This window comes from Taudactylus pleione, unplaced genomic scaffold, assembly GCF_031769625.1.
Source record: "Taudactylus pleione unplaced genomic scaffold, aTauple2 ptg000203l, whole genome shotgun sequence".
NCBI lineage: Eukaryota > Metazoa > Chordata > Amphibia > Anura > Myobatrachidae > Taudactylus > Taudactylus pleione.
The window spans coordinates 12,135,419-12,152,928 of NW_028284605.1; the positions used below are offsets into that span (position 1 = coordinate 12,135,419).

At 41.7% G+C, this 17,510-nt stretch overlaps 1 protein-coding gene across 2 annotated transcripts in view; it reads left to right on the plus strand.

Moving 5' to 3' along the window:
• Positions 1 to 6,838, plus strand: part of LOC148518074 (myeloperoxidase-like) — a 63,703-nt gene extending 56,865 nt beyond the window's left edge. For both annotated transcript variants that reach the window (XM_088477816.1, XM_088477817.1), the window contains 3 exons: positions 1,131 to 1,368; positions 4,123 to 4,331; positions 6,334 to 6,838. In XM_088477816.1, the coding sequence (XP_088333942.1) occupies positions 1,131 to 1,368; positions 4,123 to 4,331; positions 6,334 to 6,362 (476 nt within the window). In that variant the 3' untranslated portion in view covers positions 6,363 to 6,838. The remainder of the gene's footprint in view (positions 1 to 1,130; positions 1,369 to 4,122; positions 4,332 to 6,333) is intronic.
• Positions 6,839 to 17,510: the final 10,672 nt, after the last annotated feature.

Genomic DNA, 17,510 nt, shown 5'->3' on the forward strand with positions numbered 1-17,510 from the left:
GGTTACGGGAGTGTTAGTGTTATGCTATGGGAGTGTTAGGGTTAGGTTACGGGAGCGTTATTGTAAGGCTATGGGAGTGTTAGTTTTAGGTTACGGGAGTGTTAGTGTTAGGCTGCGGGAGTGTTTTGGCTAGGCTACGGGAGCGTTAGTGTTAGGCTATGGGAGTGTTAGTTTTAGGTTACGGGAGTTTTAGGGCTAGGCTATGGGAGTGTTAGGGCTAGGCTACGGGAGTGTTAGTGTTAGACTATGGGAGTGTTAGTGTTAGACTATGGGAGTGTTAGGGTTAGGCTACGGGAGTGTTAGGGCTAGGCTACAGGAGTGTTAGTTTTAGTGTTAGGTTATGGGAGTGTTAGGGTTAGGCTACGGGAGTGTTAGGGCTAGGCTACAGGAGTGTTAGTTTTAGGCTGCAGGAGTGTTAGGGTTAGGCTATGGGAACGTTAGGGCTAGGCTACAGGAGTGTTAGGGCTAGGCTACAGGAGTGTTAGTTTTAGTGTTAGGTTATGGGAGTGTTAGGGTTAGGCTACGGGAGTGTTAGGGCTAGGCTACAGGAGTGTTAGTGTTAGGTTACGGGAGTGTTAGGGTTAGGCTACAGAAGGGGAGGTTATGGTTAGGCACTAATTGGAAGGTTAGGGTTACCGATACTCACTGCCAAAAGTTTCACAAGTCATTAGGACATAACCGCTGGACACGGAAGACACCGCTGGAGCAGCCTTATAGTGAGTCACCCCTAGACCACCAAGGAATTTTTGATTATATTCTAATCATGTGCACATTTCATTAGAGACTACATGATGAATGTCAACAAGGTCAGTGTCGACATGCCAAGCATGTCGATATTATGAATGTTGACAAAATATTTTACACCCCTTGTACCAGTCCCATGGTATGGGCAAGAAAGTCTCCGTATGCATGACTCATTCATGTTGCCACCCTTTAGCCACCCAGTTTCAGCCCATTTCAGGCAAAGCAAATTCCTGTAGATCTTTCCTTCTCTAAACCTATTGTAGCTATGCAAAAATGCATAGATTAATTTCTGCATATAGATTTCCCCCAGTAGTACTGTACAGGATTTATGTGAGAAATTTATTCCTAAGTAATGGTATAAGCTGGTTCTGTTCTGTTCAAAAAAGGATACAACTCGTGGAGGAGGTTCTGTGGTCTTTCCGCACCACGTGATGTGGCGGAATTGGCCACTGTGCTGAATAATAAGAACCTCGCAAAAACATTGATCCGTTTATACGGAACGGCTGAAAACATTGATGTCTGGGTTGGAGGAGTATCTGAACCCCTGGTTCCCAATGGAAGAACTGGAAAGCTGCTTTCTTGCCTGATTGGAGATCAGTTCCGTAGGTCTCGAGATGGAGACCGGTAAGTTCCTTTACAACATATAAATTATACATGTGTCTATATTCAATTAATTGAAAACAATAAACGGTCATGTATTTTCATGAAATATCTATTAAAGTCTCCGGTAACTGATTTGGTATACTTTTCAAGGGAATGGGTATGTAATGCCGGCTGTCGGGAAACTCCTGTCAGAATAAAGAAAGCGGCGTCCCGATGGTTGGCATCCTGACAGGGGTCGGGTAAGTATACTTACCCTTCCCACCCTAAGCCTCCCTTTTTGTAGCCTAACCCTCCCCAACCAGCACCCTAACCTTCCCCGTTAGTGCCTAAACAACAGTCAAGTCTCCCCCTTTGTGCCTAAACCTAACCTTACACCTTTGTGCCTAAACCTAACCCCGCCCAGCTAACGCCACAGATTAACCTTGTTCAGGCTGGCGTCCTTTGGCAATCCGGCGTCTGGATTAAGATAGGTGTCAGTATTTTGATGCCTATCTTAGGTCCCTTGTCGGGATTCCCCTGTCGGTATTGAGACCGGCGGCAGATGCTGTAATAGTGTCTCCAACACAGTATATATATCAAAGATAGCAAAATATATTGACTCCTCTAAGTGTCCTGGTGTCCATGTTAGCTGTATGAGGCTGTTCATAAGACAATACTACTGGTTTGCTTATTTTGGGAGCAGCCTGGTCCTGATATCCTAACTTGCGGCCTCAAGACTTTCACCCAAAATCTCCTAGGTTTCTTAAGAATGTAAGACAATTGCTAAACCTTTTCCTACTGCCGCTGCATTATCTTAAAAAGAGAGGCATCTCTGGCTGACTGTTCACCAATTAGAGTACAAGGAGATGTCATAACCAGTTCTTAGGATTGTGGTAGCCAACAGAGATCTGGGTTGTTTATTTTGGTAGCCGGTATACGTGAATTGGTCAACAATAAAAAGGTGGACATTCAGAAGGTCGACACCTTAAGGTCGATGCATTCTGAATGTTGACAGTCAAAATGTTGACATGGTAATTAGGTTGACCATCATTCTGTAGACATGTATTTAGAATGACAGGGTTAAATGGTCGACATATTCAAAAGGTCAACATTTAACACGTTGACTTTAAAATGTCAATATATGGATTTTTTATGAGGCTAAAATAAAAAAAGCCATGTGTTGACATTTTAGTGTGTTAGTGTTAAATGTCGACCTTTTCAATGTGTTGACCATTTAACCCTCTCAATCTGAATACATGTCCACAGAATGATGGTTAACCTACTGACCATGTTGACCTATTGACTGTCAACATCCAGAACCAGTTGATCTTTTGGAGTCAACCTTCTGAATGTCGAATTTTCACTGTCAATCTTCATACCACACTCTTGGTAGCCACTAGAATATGATATATATTTCATGCTATACAGTAGACTATGGTCTACATTATATAGAAAACTTGTTTATGTATAAGCCACTAGAATATTTTTCTAAAGTTTTCACTACACTGCTCTCTATTTTGCACATGTCAATTTGATTCTCTCTGTATTGTAGGTAGATTAGAATGCTCTATGTATTGTAAACAAGCTCCTAAAATGCTCTCTGTATTGTATGTTGGTCATTAGATTGATAACTGTATTGTATATTAATCACTAATAGATGTTCTTTAATATTGCTAAAGTAGTCCTTGCATTTAGTACTGATCAACAGTGCAATATTTTTTTTTTAAAGTAACAAGTTGATCCAAGATGTAAAGTAGCTTCCACACTCTACCACTGCAGGTTCTGCTAGTCAGATGGGCTGTGTATTGTTTGATTCACACCTCTTTTAAATATATATTAATATATATATATATATATATATATATATAATTTTTTTTTTTTTTTAATTAACATTGTTGACCTCTCCCTACACCTGTGAATGGTACAGTCTCTTGGCATTTGCTATACTGTCCTTATCTTATGCAGGCCTATAAGATTTCTCCCTTACAGCTCTCCTTATATGCAAGCTTCTCTCCCACTCTATCAGGAACATCATAACTGCATATATGGTCCCTGATGACCATATGATCATATGGTCCCTGATGATGATTCCTTCATCAAAGCCTATGTTTATCTTTCTCCATAATACTGTTCCTACATCAACTCTGCATAAGCATACCTTTAATGGCAGCAGGGTGTGTGCTGCACACGTGCCCCTGGGTCCAGGTTGGCCCTTACACCACACACACTGCACCAAAGCATAGCTAACTGGTGCTGGCAAGTAGGTCTCCCATCCTATGCAGTGCCATCTTTCCAGTTATATCTTCAGAAAGATGGCACGTCACAGTGAAAGCAAAGACTGGCACTGTGCCAGAGTCCTTGCTATCTTATTCACATGCGCCATCTTGGAAGATGCCATCACGTGGAAGGGGGGTCCACTTGCCGGAGATGGTAGTGTTTGGGCAGGCCCACTTCTTCAAGAAGCCCCTGCAATTCTGCCCTATTCTTTGAAATAATTGCTGTTATGCTACCTTCGGTATTAAATATTCCCGACACCTCTTAGGTGTAAGCTTGTACCTGCTAATACATGTTATGTGTTTGGCTCACAATCCCCCAATGTATAGTGCTGCATAATACAGTATGTTGCCACTTTGTAAAAAAAGAATAACAGTATGGCAAATCCTGCTGACAAATCTGGCACCTTTCATTAATTAAACATTTCCATTTATTTTCTAAAAGGAATTGTACTTTTAGTAATAGATACAGTAGATCTGTGCACAAAAAAGATGAATGATCCTTCATTACTTTTCCATTTAGGTTTTACTATGAACATTCTGCGGCGCTTAAGCCAGCGCAAAGAAAATCAATAGACAAAGTGACTCTGGCCAGTATCATCTGTAATAACAGTAACATCAACAAGGTCCCTCAAAATGTCTTCATGGGGAACAGTTACCCTCGAGATTTTGTCAACTGTAACAGCATCCCATCACTGGACCTGGGTCCTTGGAGAACGTCAGGTAGAGAGAGTAAGTACACAATAACAGAGGACAACTAACTAATGCTTTGTATACATTTACATTTGCAGCTTGTTTTCTCAAGCATGTACTGAAGATGGTTGCTAGAGATGAGTGAGATTTCAAAACTGCTCCTTCAATAATATTATTTAGGTTATTTTAATATATATCAATTAGCAGGCTATACCATTTGGCCCTATAAGTTCTTTATATGATGGAAATAAAAACATGGTTTTTACTTGTAAAGTGCACTGGCAGTGCTTTATGAGAGGCCTGCTTTTAGAAGCTTTTCTTACCCCTGTACTGAACCTATTTTGTTACTTTTTGGGGCTGGTCAAATTCCAACAACGATATCAATAATTTTGTTAGGCAGTATCAACAAAACTTGTACCGTGTTTATTCAGAAAACTTAGCATTTTCTGAAAATATCATTAGTTTATTTTTTGCTTCTACTAAAATGGGAAATAAATCCTAAAAGTGATTGAATAGCAAGAAAGTTAAAAGCAAATGTGTGTATTGTTATTGTTTTTACCTAAGCACCACCAAGCTGTGGTTCTTGCCTCAGCATTAAAGCAGAATTTCACACACAGAATTGTCTAAATAATTTAGCAATTTTTTTTTTACCAGTCTAGTTTTCGCCATCTTAAATGTAATGGAATGTGTAGGAATAACGTGGTAGCCCAAGAAGGCATACCTTTTTGATAATTAAAATGCCTATCACATTAATAGGGCATTATTCAGATGTAGATGCTGCCACATCTGCTCTTGGGTCTGTTGCCGTAGTCACGGGAGCGATAATATGCAAATTCTAGTTTCAGCCATACCCTGGTGTACTAGCGTGCGCCTGAATGAGCAAGTCCAGAGAAGCCCACTTTCAGTGTCCGTTCACTCTGGAACACTGACGGTGGTTCTTGATGCACCACCTTCGGCGCACCATCTGAACATGGCCTCTGGGGCTGGGGCTGTGCATCCGCTTTCACTGACATGCCCTCGACACTCTCGAGACCCATTACGCGCCCACGTGGCGTTACTTTCTGTGTTCATTTCAGGCCACCTCCCAGTCATCGGCCAGGAATGACCATAATTTTGCCTGTTAGTTTCTGATACCAATGGTCCCATATGCAACAGCGCCTAAGGGGTAAATTTACTAAAGTGCGGGTTTTTAGAAGTGGAGATGTTGCCCATAGCAACCAATGAGATTCTAGCTATTATCTTCTAAAACAGTGGTTCTCTAACTCGGTCCTCGGGACCCCACACAGGTCACGTTTTGCAGGTCACCCAGCAGGTGCACAGGTGTATTCATTACTCAATGACACATTTTAAAAGATCCACAGGTGGAGCTAATTATCTCACTTGATTCAGTGTGGAGACCTGGAAAACATGCACTGTTTGGGGTCCTGAGGACCGAGTTTGAGAACCTGTGTTCTAAAAGGTGCTAGATCAATGTTAAGTAGAATCTGAGTGGTGGTTATGGGCAACATCTCCACTTCTAAAAACCCGCCCTTTAGTAAATATACCCCTAAATGAGTAGCATGGGGGAGATATGGACATTGACCAGGACATTTTAAGAGATATGCAGGCCAATGTGCAGTGCCCCTTTCTTCCCCCAACGTGCAGCTCCCCCATATATTTACGCAAGCCCAGTCAAACCCTTATATGGGATGTATGTTTTCCAATTGTGTTATATATATCTGGACAACAATACTAATTAGATAGGGTTATAAGCATGTTAAAAAAGCAGTCGTGAATACATAAATTAGGCAATACTGCTATATAGAATCACAGCGACATTTGTTGATACTTGCTGATTTACGTTCCATGAACTCTGATTGCCTTGTTCTCCAGTATTTTGCAATTTTTGTTTTGCATGAATCAAAACAATTTGCACATTAATTATCTTATGTGGAAATGGTGTGTGGACAATAACGCTACTATAAGGCAAAATAAATGTGTTCTGATATGTACATATTTTTTTGAACGTTATTCCATGCCTGTTTGTTTTTTTGCATTCTAGGTTCTTCTGAAAGCAATGAGAAAAAATGACATAGCCAACATGGACAGATGAAGCAGATGCCAGTTAATTTCCTTGTTAATCCTACAAAAAAAATTACACAGATTATGCATTTTGAATTGTATATTTTATTATTAATAAAGTTGTTATTGCTAATTGTTATCACTCATGTATCTGAATACGTTGCTGTTAAACCAAATTTTACATAACATGTCAGTTCCACATTTAACAGTAACACTAATCCCACTATGCTGTAAACCTTATCCAAATTCTGGTAAAGTCTGGCAAATACTTTAGCCAATATTAATTACAGCATATTCTTCTGTATGATACTGTTCCAACCCTTCCAATAATTTTTCCTGGTTAGGTTTCCAATGACTCCATAGCGCACTGTACAATTTAGCTCAAAGAAACCAATGCTCAGCTAGTTTCTTGATATGTGTAAGTCAGAAAATTATCACAATGCAAAATGATATACAAACCCTTCAAGTAAATACAAATACAACTAAATACGTGTAAAACATTCTTCTAACTTACCTCTGCTCCTCACCATGCTGAGAGGGGGTGTAGCCATGATGACATGACACCATCCTCTGATAATTGCCTCTTTGCGCCCCCATTTTACTAGGAAGTTGGCGTAATGTGGGAGGGTGAACTACTAGTCCCCTGGACGTTCAGGGAGAGTAGACAAGTACGGTGTGGTACTTGAAATAAATACAGATTGTGAGACTCTCACCCAGGGTCATAAATAAAGGTGTGCCAGCAGTGCCACCACACAGAGCGGAAAGTGCCTGGAAAGGCATCCTGCAGCCAGAATCTCTGCAGCAGTGCCGCCTGAAGCGGCCTTAGGATGCTTTAGGCATGCACACCTCTGCCCTTACAGACACAGACACCAGGAATTACAGCAATGCCCGCATTGTTGTAATTCCCGATGTTTGCAGCCCCGCCCGTCTATATGATGTCACACGGAGGACAGGACCACTAATTATGGCGCTGCTCTTACATGTAGGTGAATCTCACACAGGCTTTGCATATAGACTCTACAGAATATTCCTAATGCTGATGCAACACATAAACAAGATCTAACCCCAGAAATATGTCATGTTATGTTCTTGCTGTACATGCTGACAAAATGAATATGTCACAGGTGATATAACACTTAGGAGTCTATTTACTAAGCAGTGTTAGTAGACAGAGTAAAAAGTGATAAGGTGCCAGCCAATCAGCTCCCAACTGTCATCTCACAGGCTGTGTACGAAAAATGACAGTTGGGAGATGATTGGCTGGCACCTTATCACTCTGTCTCCTAACACTGCTTAGTAAATAGACCCCTATGATATGTCTAAGCATGTTGAACTGTACTGTAATTATACGTCATCATGTAACCCAAGCAGCGCATACCGAAAGTGTGTTGTTTGCACTTTGAAATGAAAGAGCTAAGGTCAACTATTCATTAAAAGCCACAGCGTGTGATAGCTCCAAATTTGTACAGTCATTTTACTGGCTCACTTACCTCATCTGCCACCATGCAATCCTGGGGTCACGTGGTGCACTTTAATCTCCATTATTTATGACACATGCTCACTAAACACGGTTATTCAGTAATTTTATTGTTATCAATCCAATGAAATGTAAAAAAAACTGGGATGCTAATAAGAATACATAATGCCTACCCTCCAACATGACCCATTCCATTGGGTACAAAACACTCTACTCCTGGACTTCCCACCTATTGTATGATTGCAGCCACCTGTGGTGAACTATGTAATTGATGAGACCGGTGCATCACCACAGGTGGCTGCAATAATAAATTAAGTAGTAAGTCCAGGAGCAGAGTATTTTGTACCTAATGGAACGGGTCATGTTGGAGGGTCTGCATAATGGCCATGGGTGTATCTATAATGGGTGCAGGGTGTGCGGTGCACATGGGCCCCTGGGTCCAGAGGGGGCCCATACTGCACACCCTGCACCCATATTTTTTAATACTTACCTCTCCAAAGTCCCAAGTCAGCTGGAGAGGCATTACACAAAACTCCTGGAAAATGGCCTCCGTGGCCATTTCCCGGCATTCTACACATGCGCAGTAGGGAATCGCCAGGAAAATTCCTGCTGCGTTATTTTCCCAGTGACCTGCATATACGCAGTAGACTCCGGGCACAAACTAGTGCCAAGATCCTACTGAGGCTGTCAGTGCGCGGCGGCCTCCGGAGAGAGAGGAGGGGGCCCCGGACGGGGAGTGAACACGGGCCCCCTCCTCTCTTAAAATGCCCCTGATAATAGCAATATTAATTACACAGAATAAGACAAAATGTACTGTACAGTTGGTCAATGATGAACAATTAGTAAGGGGTAATATGCATGAAAATCAATTCACGTTTCCGCCGTGTTTTAGTTATGCTTTTAGCACAAGTGGCTTTCTTTTATCAGCATTTTCCAATGCAATATCTATAAGAGCCCATAAAATATACTTCATTCTGTTTTTAATGTACAGTAGTTTCCCTTATATTAGGGGCTGAAAAGGAAATAACATTGGATAGGTATATGGCTATGCATTTACTAGTTTGCATTGTGGGTCTATTTTCCTTTGCACCTGTGCAGAGCACAGAGCTCAGGACCCAGGTGTGCAAAGTCTGGAGATGGGGGACTGTGTGCAGTGCCCCTCTCCACTCCATGTAGAGCCCCCTACCTTCTGCTAGGGGCACTATCTTTCCAGTGATGTATGGCTCATGATAGTAAAGGCTATGGCACAAAGCTAATACTGGCACTATCTTTTTTATTAAATCACCTAAAAAAAATGGTGTCGCTGGCAGATTACATGGGGGAAGAACCACTGCATGGCACAGTGTCGCTGGCAGATTACATGGGGGGAGAACCACTGCATGGCACAGAGCACACTAAGTGAAGTCTGTTCTGGGTGCAGGGTGTGCAGTGCAGGGACCCCTTAACCCAGGGGCCCATTTGTACCACACACCTGATAATCATATACGCCACTGGCTCAGGAAATCAGGACAGAGGTGACTGGAGGTACATAATGGTACTTTATCTTATGGGAGAAGCTGTGCTTATTTCAGGAGTACTTGCTGAATACAGTCATGTAATGAGTGATCACCGTATTACCTAATTTTTACATGGCCTTGGAAGTAGCATTGGACCATGATTTAAATGGGACACCTTTTGCACCATCTTGGACAATTTATATAGCGAAATACGAATTTAAGAAAAACAAAATTATATACATATGTCCAATGGTGTTTCTGCAGTATGCCAACTTTTCAGGTGCCCGTCACCCTGAACTTAAATCTAAATGCTATCCCAATGTCTACCACGCTTGTGATCCTCAGCACAAGAAGAAATTGTTACTATATAATTTGCCAGTCACATTACTTTTGTTCCTTCTAATATTTTTCGAAACCCAGAGGGGATTTTTGATCCTTGAAGGTATCCTTAACGGGATCGGTATGATTTACCACCGGACGATCGGGATGCCAGGTGTCGGGCTCCTGGCGTTGGTAAAATGACAGGTGTCGGGATTTCGACACCTGTCATTAGACCCTTGCTGGGATTAGACAGTCAGGATGCCAACAGTCAGCATTTAGACCGTCGGCATCCCGACTGCATACCTCCTTAACAACATCAAGTATATAAAATATTACTGCTGAAGTGGCTTTGGCGCACTGACACTCCCCAGCAGCAAATTAAAAATCTGTAAGTTAGACCCTAAAAACAACCTCTAAATTCCAATATTAAAAAAATGGTGATTATCAGAATGCGCTAATGTCAAAGAATAGTATAGAATATTAATATGCTTTCCTTAAATTTGTGCATATGCAGGTGTTGTCTCTCACAGTTAACGTAATTTATCACCTACTTGAAAACGTCCTGTCACACTTTACCATAGCGTTTCAAGAGTATCAAATAGGTCCTGCAACGCATTTCGAATCTACCAGGATTCTTCCTCAGGCAGTAGTGAGAATGTGAAGGAAAGTACTTCCTATTTATACCTCCCCGGATCCACTGAGCTATTGAGCCCGGGACTACACGATGATTTTTAGCACCAGCCCACCGCAGTACCATTTCCTGGTGAGAAGGCTTTGCTTTTGGGGACCACACTCCCATGTCTGTATATTATTATTATTATTTTTGATGTTTATATGTTTTGTTGAATAGAACAGAATTTCATTCCCATTAATTTCTGGGTAATTTCATCTAACTGAAGTAGGACATTAACTAGCGCCAACTCTATAACATGTTTCAATTTTCTCATTTCTATTTTGAAGTTGGATGTTACTTCTGTTTAGTGCTATAGGAGGCTGCATGTTATTTTGCACACGTAGGGGTATTATAATCTTTCTTTTGACTACAATACTTGGAGTTTGTCAGAAATTGTGGGTTTTTGTTATCAATGGGCTTAAGGTCTGGGGAGTTTCCTGGCCATGGACTCAAAATTTTGATGTTTTGTTCCTCGAGCCATTTAGTTATCACTTTTTGCTTATGGCAATGTGCTCCATCATGCTGGAAAAGGCATTGTTCATCACCAAACTGTTGTTGGATGGTTGGGAGAAGTTGCTCTTGGAGGATGTTTTGGTACCATTCTTTATTCATGGCTGTGTTCTTAGGTAAAATTGCAAGTGAGCCCATTCCCTTGGCTGAGATCGGTAAGCCGGGTGTTGGGCTCCCGGCGTAGGCCGAATGACAGGCATCAGGATTTCGACGTCTGTCGTTAGACCCCTGCCAGGATTAGCCAGTCATGAAGTCGGCGGTCGGGATTACAACCATCAGCTTCCGACCCTTAGAAACAACATGTACATGAATCTAGAACTGGCTGGTTAATAGCAGACTGGGAACATCTCACTGGATGTAATGCATGAGAGGAGGGCATATAGCCACTGGAAAGCAAGGGCAAGTTAAAACTCACAAAAATAAATATTAAACATAATATTCCATATTTTGTTTACATTTTATTAAACCATGTTGTTTAGCATAATATCACTGCCTGTTTGCATCAAATCATTTATACATTCAAGGGAGAATGTAATTGTTTTTTCGCACCAGCCGCTAGGTGACGTTCACCATTAGCAATTCAATTGTTCTGCTGTTTGTGCGCCCATAGCCGCGGCTGTACACATTTTTGGTCGCAGCCTCCTTAGGTGGCGAGCAGAAATGTGCAATAAGTCTATGGTTTGAGTGGTCTAACACAGATTTAACATGGGTTTAGCCATTTTGTGTGGCTAAACCCGATGCTTTTCGTCGTCAAAAAGTAATGGATGCCCGATCAGAGCAACATGTAAATTACTCTACTTGCTGAATACAGTCATGTAATGAGTGATCACCGTATTACCTAATTTTTACATGGCCTTGGAAGTAGCATTGGACCATGATTTAAATGGGACACCTTTTGCACCATCTTGGACAATTTATATAGCGAAATACGAATTTAAGAAAAACAAAATTATATACATATGTCCAATGGTGTTTCTGCAGTATGCCAACTTTTCAGGTGCCCGTCACCCTGAACTTAAATCTAAATGCTATCCCAATGTCTACCACGCTTGTGATCCTCAGCACAAGAAGAAATTGTTACTATATAATTTGCCAGTCACATTACTTTTGTTCCTTCTAATATTTTTCGAAACCCAGAGGGGATTTTTGATCCTTGAAGGTATCCTTAACGGGATCGGTATGATTTACCACCGGACGATCGGGATGCCAGGTGTCGGGCTCCTGGCGTTGGTAAAATGACAGGTGTCGGGATTTCGACACCTGTCATTAGACCCTTGCTGGGATTAGACAGTCAGGATGCCAACAGTCAGCATTTAGACCGTCGGCATCCCGACTGCATACCTCCTTAACAACATCAAGTATATAAAATATTACTGCTGAAGTGGCTTTGGCGCACTGACACTCCCCAGCAGCAAATTAAAAATCTGTAAGTTAGACCCTAAAAACAACCTCTAAATTCCAATATTAAAAAAATGGTGATTATCAGAATGCGCTAATGTCAAAGAATAGTATAGAATATTAATATGCTTTCCTTAAATTTGTGCATATGCAGGTGTTGTCTCTCACAGTTAACGTAATTTATCACCTACTTGAAAACGTCCTGTCACACTTTACCATAGCGTTTCAAGAGTATCAAACTCTCTTACTCAAGGTAGTATGACTATGATTAAATGGGACCTCTTTATATACCCTTTGTGTAGTGAACTTCCGGGTCATGGGTCACTATCCCTAAAATACATCCTTCTATTGTATATGTCACTGTACAGAGGGTGAGGGTATTCTAGCCTAACCCAATTACTAATTGCGCCCACTACCGGCCTATCTCATTATTGAATACTAACATTAAACTGACAGCTTGCTTAAACTCTGTTTTGATCCAACTGTTAATGATCAGGTGGGTTTCATCCCAGGGAGACAGACCCGAGAAAACACCAGACGGGTCATCAGTCTTATTAATACTATCAAGTCCTGCTCTCCTGCTTTCTCTGGACACAGAGAAAGCATTTGACAGGATTAGCTTGCCATTTATGTATGAAACGCTCCGTCAAAATGGCTTTTAGGGTCAATTTCTTCAAGACATACTGGCTCTATATTCATCCCCATCCACCAGGGTCGCAGTTAGTGGAGTTGTTTCATGCCCCTTCTCTATAACTAATGGTACTCGGCAGGGGTGTTCTTCGTCGTCCCTGATCTTCGCATTGGTTATAGAAGCCTTGACTGCCAATATCTGTAAATTTGCAACTACCTGGAGACGGGATGGTTTGGGGTACTTCAAAATATCTTTATTCACAGATGACATCCTACTCACTCTGTCCTTTCCCCATGTGTCGCTCCCAAATTAGTTTGATCTTGCTTACTAAGGTACTATGGGCCTGATTCAGAGGCGGTCGTAGGATGCAAGCGGTCGTTCTGAAACTAGGCGGCCGCTTGCATCCTGAACGGCCGCCTCCATGACGGTCATTAGGCTGTGGGTTAACACCCACAGCTCTAACGACCGACAAGGGTGATGGTCGCGATGGTCAAGACCATCGTGACCATCGGGGCTTACGACGAGACCCTAAGGTAGGGTCTCGTCAACCTTAAGCCCCAGGGAGCTTCCTGCTCTGATCGAGCAGGAAGCTCCCCACTGACATCACCTACTGGAACGCCTCCGTTTGGCCAGGCACGCCCCCGGCCCGCCCAGAAAACGGGGCGAGCTGTCACTCAACATCGACACCTCACCCCGTCACACACGTCATCTCCAGGAAGTGTGTGATTAATCAGTGACATTGAGAGCCATCGGAGCTGCAGGCAGCGCTTGAGGTAGACCCTACCCCACCGCAAGCGCTGCGATCACTGCAGACTGAAATACAACCAAGTGACGTGTATAATGACGCTTCTTTGCTAATTATGCACACCCATAAAACTCCATTTTGACAGTCAGACGTTCGCAGCACCACTCCCCTGTTCACAAGCACCTTCCCCTGTTACCACCCACAGTAGCGGCCAGTCTGTGTACTACGAGCACACGATTCCCGGCCGCAGTGACTGGTTCGCGCATGCATACTTTGACGTATACGCATGCACAAATGTGCGATGATCGCCCATAGCGTGCATTCGCAGCTTAGTGAACGGGTCTGAATCAGGCCCTGTGTTCCAAATAAAGTTCTAATCCAGCTCCACAGATAGTTTGTGCAGTTTGTAAGGAAGTGGAAGATTGCCAGAGCTCGTTTCCTAAAGCTTTGGAGAGAGACTTAAATGGCGGTTGAGGATTCTCAAACATTAAATTATATTTTTTGGCTACACACCTCAGCCAGGCTGTGGCATGGTTTGCCCCTAATACCTCTCTGAGATGGGTACAATTAGAAACTAACGCTTGTATGCTTGTTTCTCTTCCTTCTATGCTGGGGATCTCTTCAAAACACTGACCATTGACTGTCTCATCTCATCCAATCGTCAGTTTATTTCATATTAATATTTGGGATCAATGTACATGTAGATTTAAAATTCTTTCCATCCCTTTCCCTCTCATTCCTCTCTGGGATAATCCATTATTTACTCCTGGGATCTCTGTGACCCTCTGTGCACCTTGGATTTCTAGAGGTATCAAGTTTGTGGTAGATGTTGTGGAAGATGACACCTGTATGAGTCTAGGTGACTTATAGAAAAAGTTTTCTTTCCATGATGTAAATGTCTTTACTTATCTCTAGTTGACTCACTTTGTTACATCTCCGCATTGCTCAGTACATACCCATTCTATGAACTCTTTAGAACGGTTATGTCTTAATGGCCCACTCATGAAGGCATGATCTGGACTTTGTATGTCCTGCTACTGCACTTTTCACAACTCCCTACTCCAAAATACAAATTACAATGGGAATTCTAAAATACAAATTACAATGGGAAATAGACCTTGGGGCTCCCCTGGAGGAAGATTCCTGGTCCATAATTTGGGAAAAGGTCTCTATATCGTCTATCTGCATACAAATTAAAGAAAATACCTACAAGGTTTATTTTTGTTTGTATATGTTTTATACGAGATTACGTAAAATGTTCCATCTACATCTCTCTGCTGGAGGGGCTGTGGAGAGACCTTCATTCATATCTTGTAGCCACAGAAAGAGTCTGATCTACCTACATTTGGATGTGGGAACCAGTGTATCCCCTTGTGTACTTTTGGTGCACAGTATAGACAGTGCATACTTTTGCAGCTGAGTGTGAGAACTAAGATGCTGCACTCAGGATATCGCTGTTCCACTTAACCTTTACTGTGATTAGATCCACTGCGGACATCGCTCTCAAAACTTTGTCGGAAGCCAGGCATTTGCCGTCTCCTGACAGAGAGTCACACAATGTGTATATTGTATATAGGAGGTAAGCTGGACGCTGCAGCTTATCAGTTTACCCATCATAAACTCATGGAGGAGCTGAGCTACTTATAAGTACTCATTGACCCAGGACTGTATAAGGATTCCATATAGGAGGTTTACTATTTATTCAGCCTAGACTTATCTTATCAGAACTTTCAAAATGTATACGGAAGTGTATTAGCAACATTGTAACACTACTACAATCACAGCACATTGTGGCATTGTGAGTGTTAAGTTCCAAACTAACAAACTACAGCAGGCATTAACATGATACAATTGTTTTGATTATTTGGAACTCTGTGGAATAATTACCTATGACATTACCTGACTATTCCCAAGATCTTAGATGCTTATTATGTGTTCGCACAATTTTTAGGATATTTATTTTATCATTGTTATATTGTGATTAAAACGAGATATTCAATCTTTATACTGCTTTGTGTCTAATAAGCGCCACCTTATACTACTTTTTGTGATATCTTGTAGCCATGCCCAAAAATCGCAGCCTTCTGGGATGCCATGGCAGCCCTGGTGAGCAAGGTAACTAATATAGCAATTACTAAGAATCCATGGTTCTTCCTTCTTGGGCTCCCCATGGTATCGTTAAACAAACTATCAGATAAATTAGTTTTCCAAATGCTTAATGCAGCTTAATGCCTAATAGCTTCTCAATCGAAACACCCTGATCCTCCATCCCTTCAATTAACATACAGGATTATTGGCATATAGCTGCTATGGAAAAGATAGCAGCTTATCTCCATAATATGTCACCAAGATTTATTCAAATATGGAGCCCTTGGTTTGCCCTAAATTAGCTTCCCTCCATTGGTGCTGCTCCTAGGAATCTTTCGGCTCTTCTGTTCTAATACACCCAACCTCTATGGACCTCACTTGTTGCACACTTTTACAACTGGTTAGAGCTCTGTCACCTCTCCCCTTTTCATATCCCATATTTTCCTCCCCTTGGGAGATCCCCTCCCTTTTTACCTCCCTCACCCCTTCCTTTCCTTTTCCACACTAGCATTCTTCACTACATACCATATGCTTTACTTACTTTATTCTTGGCATTCTACAGCCATGGTAAAAAGTTTTGAGAATGACACAAATATTGGTTTTCACAAAGTTTGCTGCTTCAGTGTTTTTAGACCTTTTTGTCAGATGTTACTATGGTATACTGAAGTAAAATTACAAGCATTTCATAAGTGTCAAAGGCTTTTATTGACAATTACATTAAGTTTATGGAAAGTGTCAATATTTACAGTGTTGACCCTTCTTTTTCAAGACCTCTGCAATTCGCCCTGGCATACTGCCAATCAACTTCTGGGCCACATACTGACTGATGGCCACCCATTCTTGCCTAATCAATGCTTGGAGTTTGAGAAAAATTGAAACATGTTATAGGGTTGGCGCTAGTTAATGTCCTACTTCAGTTAGTTGAAATTACCCAGAAATTAATGGGAATGAAATTCCGTTTTATTCAACAAAACATATAAACATCAAAAATAATAATAATATACAGACATGGGAGTGTGGTTCTCACCAGGAAATGGTACTGCGGTGGGCTGGTGCTAAAAATCAGCATGTAGCCCCAGGCTCAATAGCTCGACACCACCGCAGTAAGGTTTTTAAGAAGTCCAAGGTGGGCTCTGGTTCCATACACTCCCTCAGGTCTCACATGCAAATAGGTCCTGCAACGCATTTCGAATCTACCAGGATTCTTCCTCAGGCAGTAGTGAGAATGTGAAGGAAAGTACTTCCTATTTATACCTCCCCGGATCCACTGAGCTATTGAGCCCGGGACTACACGATGATTTTTAGCACCAGCCCACCGCAGTACCATTTCCTGGTGAGAAGGCTTTGCTTTTGGGGACCACACTCCCATGTCTGTATATTATTATTATTATTTTTGATGTTTATATGTTTTGTTGAATAGAACAGAATTTCATTCCCATTAATTTCTGGGTAATTTCATCTAACTGAAGTAGGACATTAACTAGCGCCAACTCTATAACATGTTTCAATTTTCTCATTTCTATTTTGAAGTTGGATGTTACTTCTGTTTAGTGCTATAGGAGGCTGCATGTTATTTTGCACACGTAGGGGTATTATAATCTTTCTTTTGACTACAATACTTGGAGTTTGTCAGAAATTGTGGGTTTTTGTTATCAATGGGCTTAAGGTCTGGGGAGTTTCCTGGCCATGGACTCAAAATTTTGATGTTTTGTTCCTCGAGCCATTTAGTTATCACTTTTTGCTTATGGCAATGTGCTCCATCATGCTGGAAAAGGCATTGTTCATCACCAAACTGTTGTTGGATGGTTGGGAGAAGTT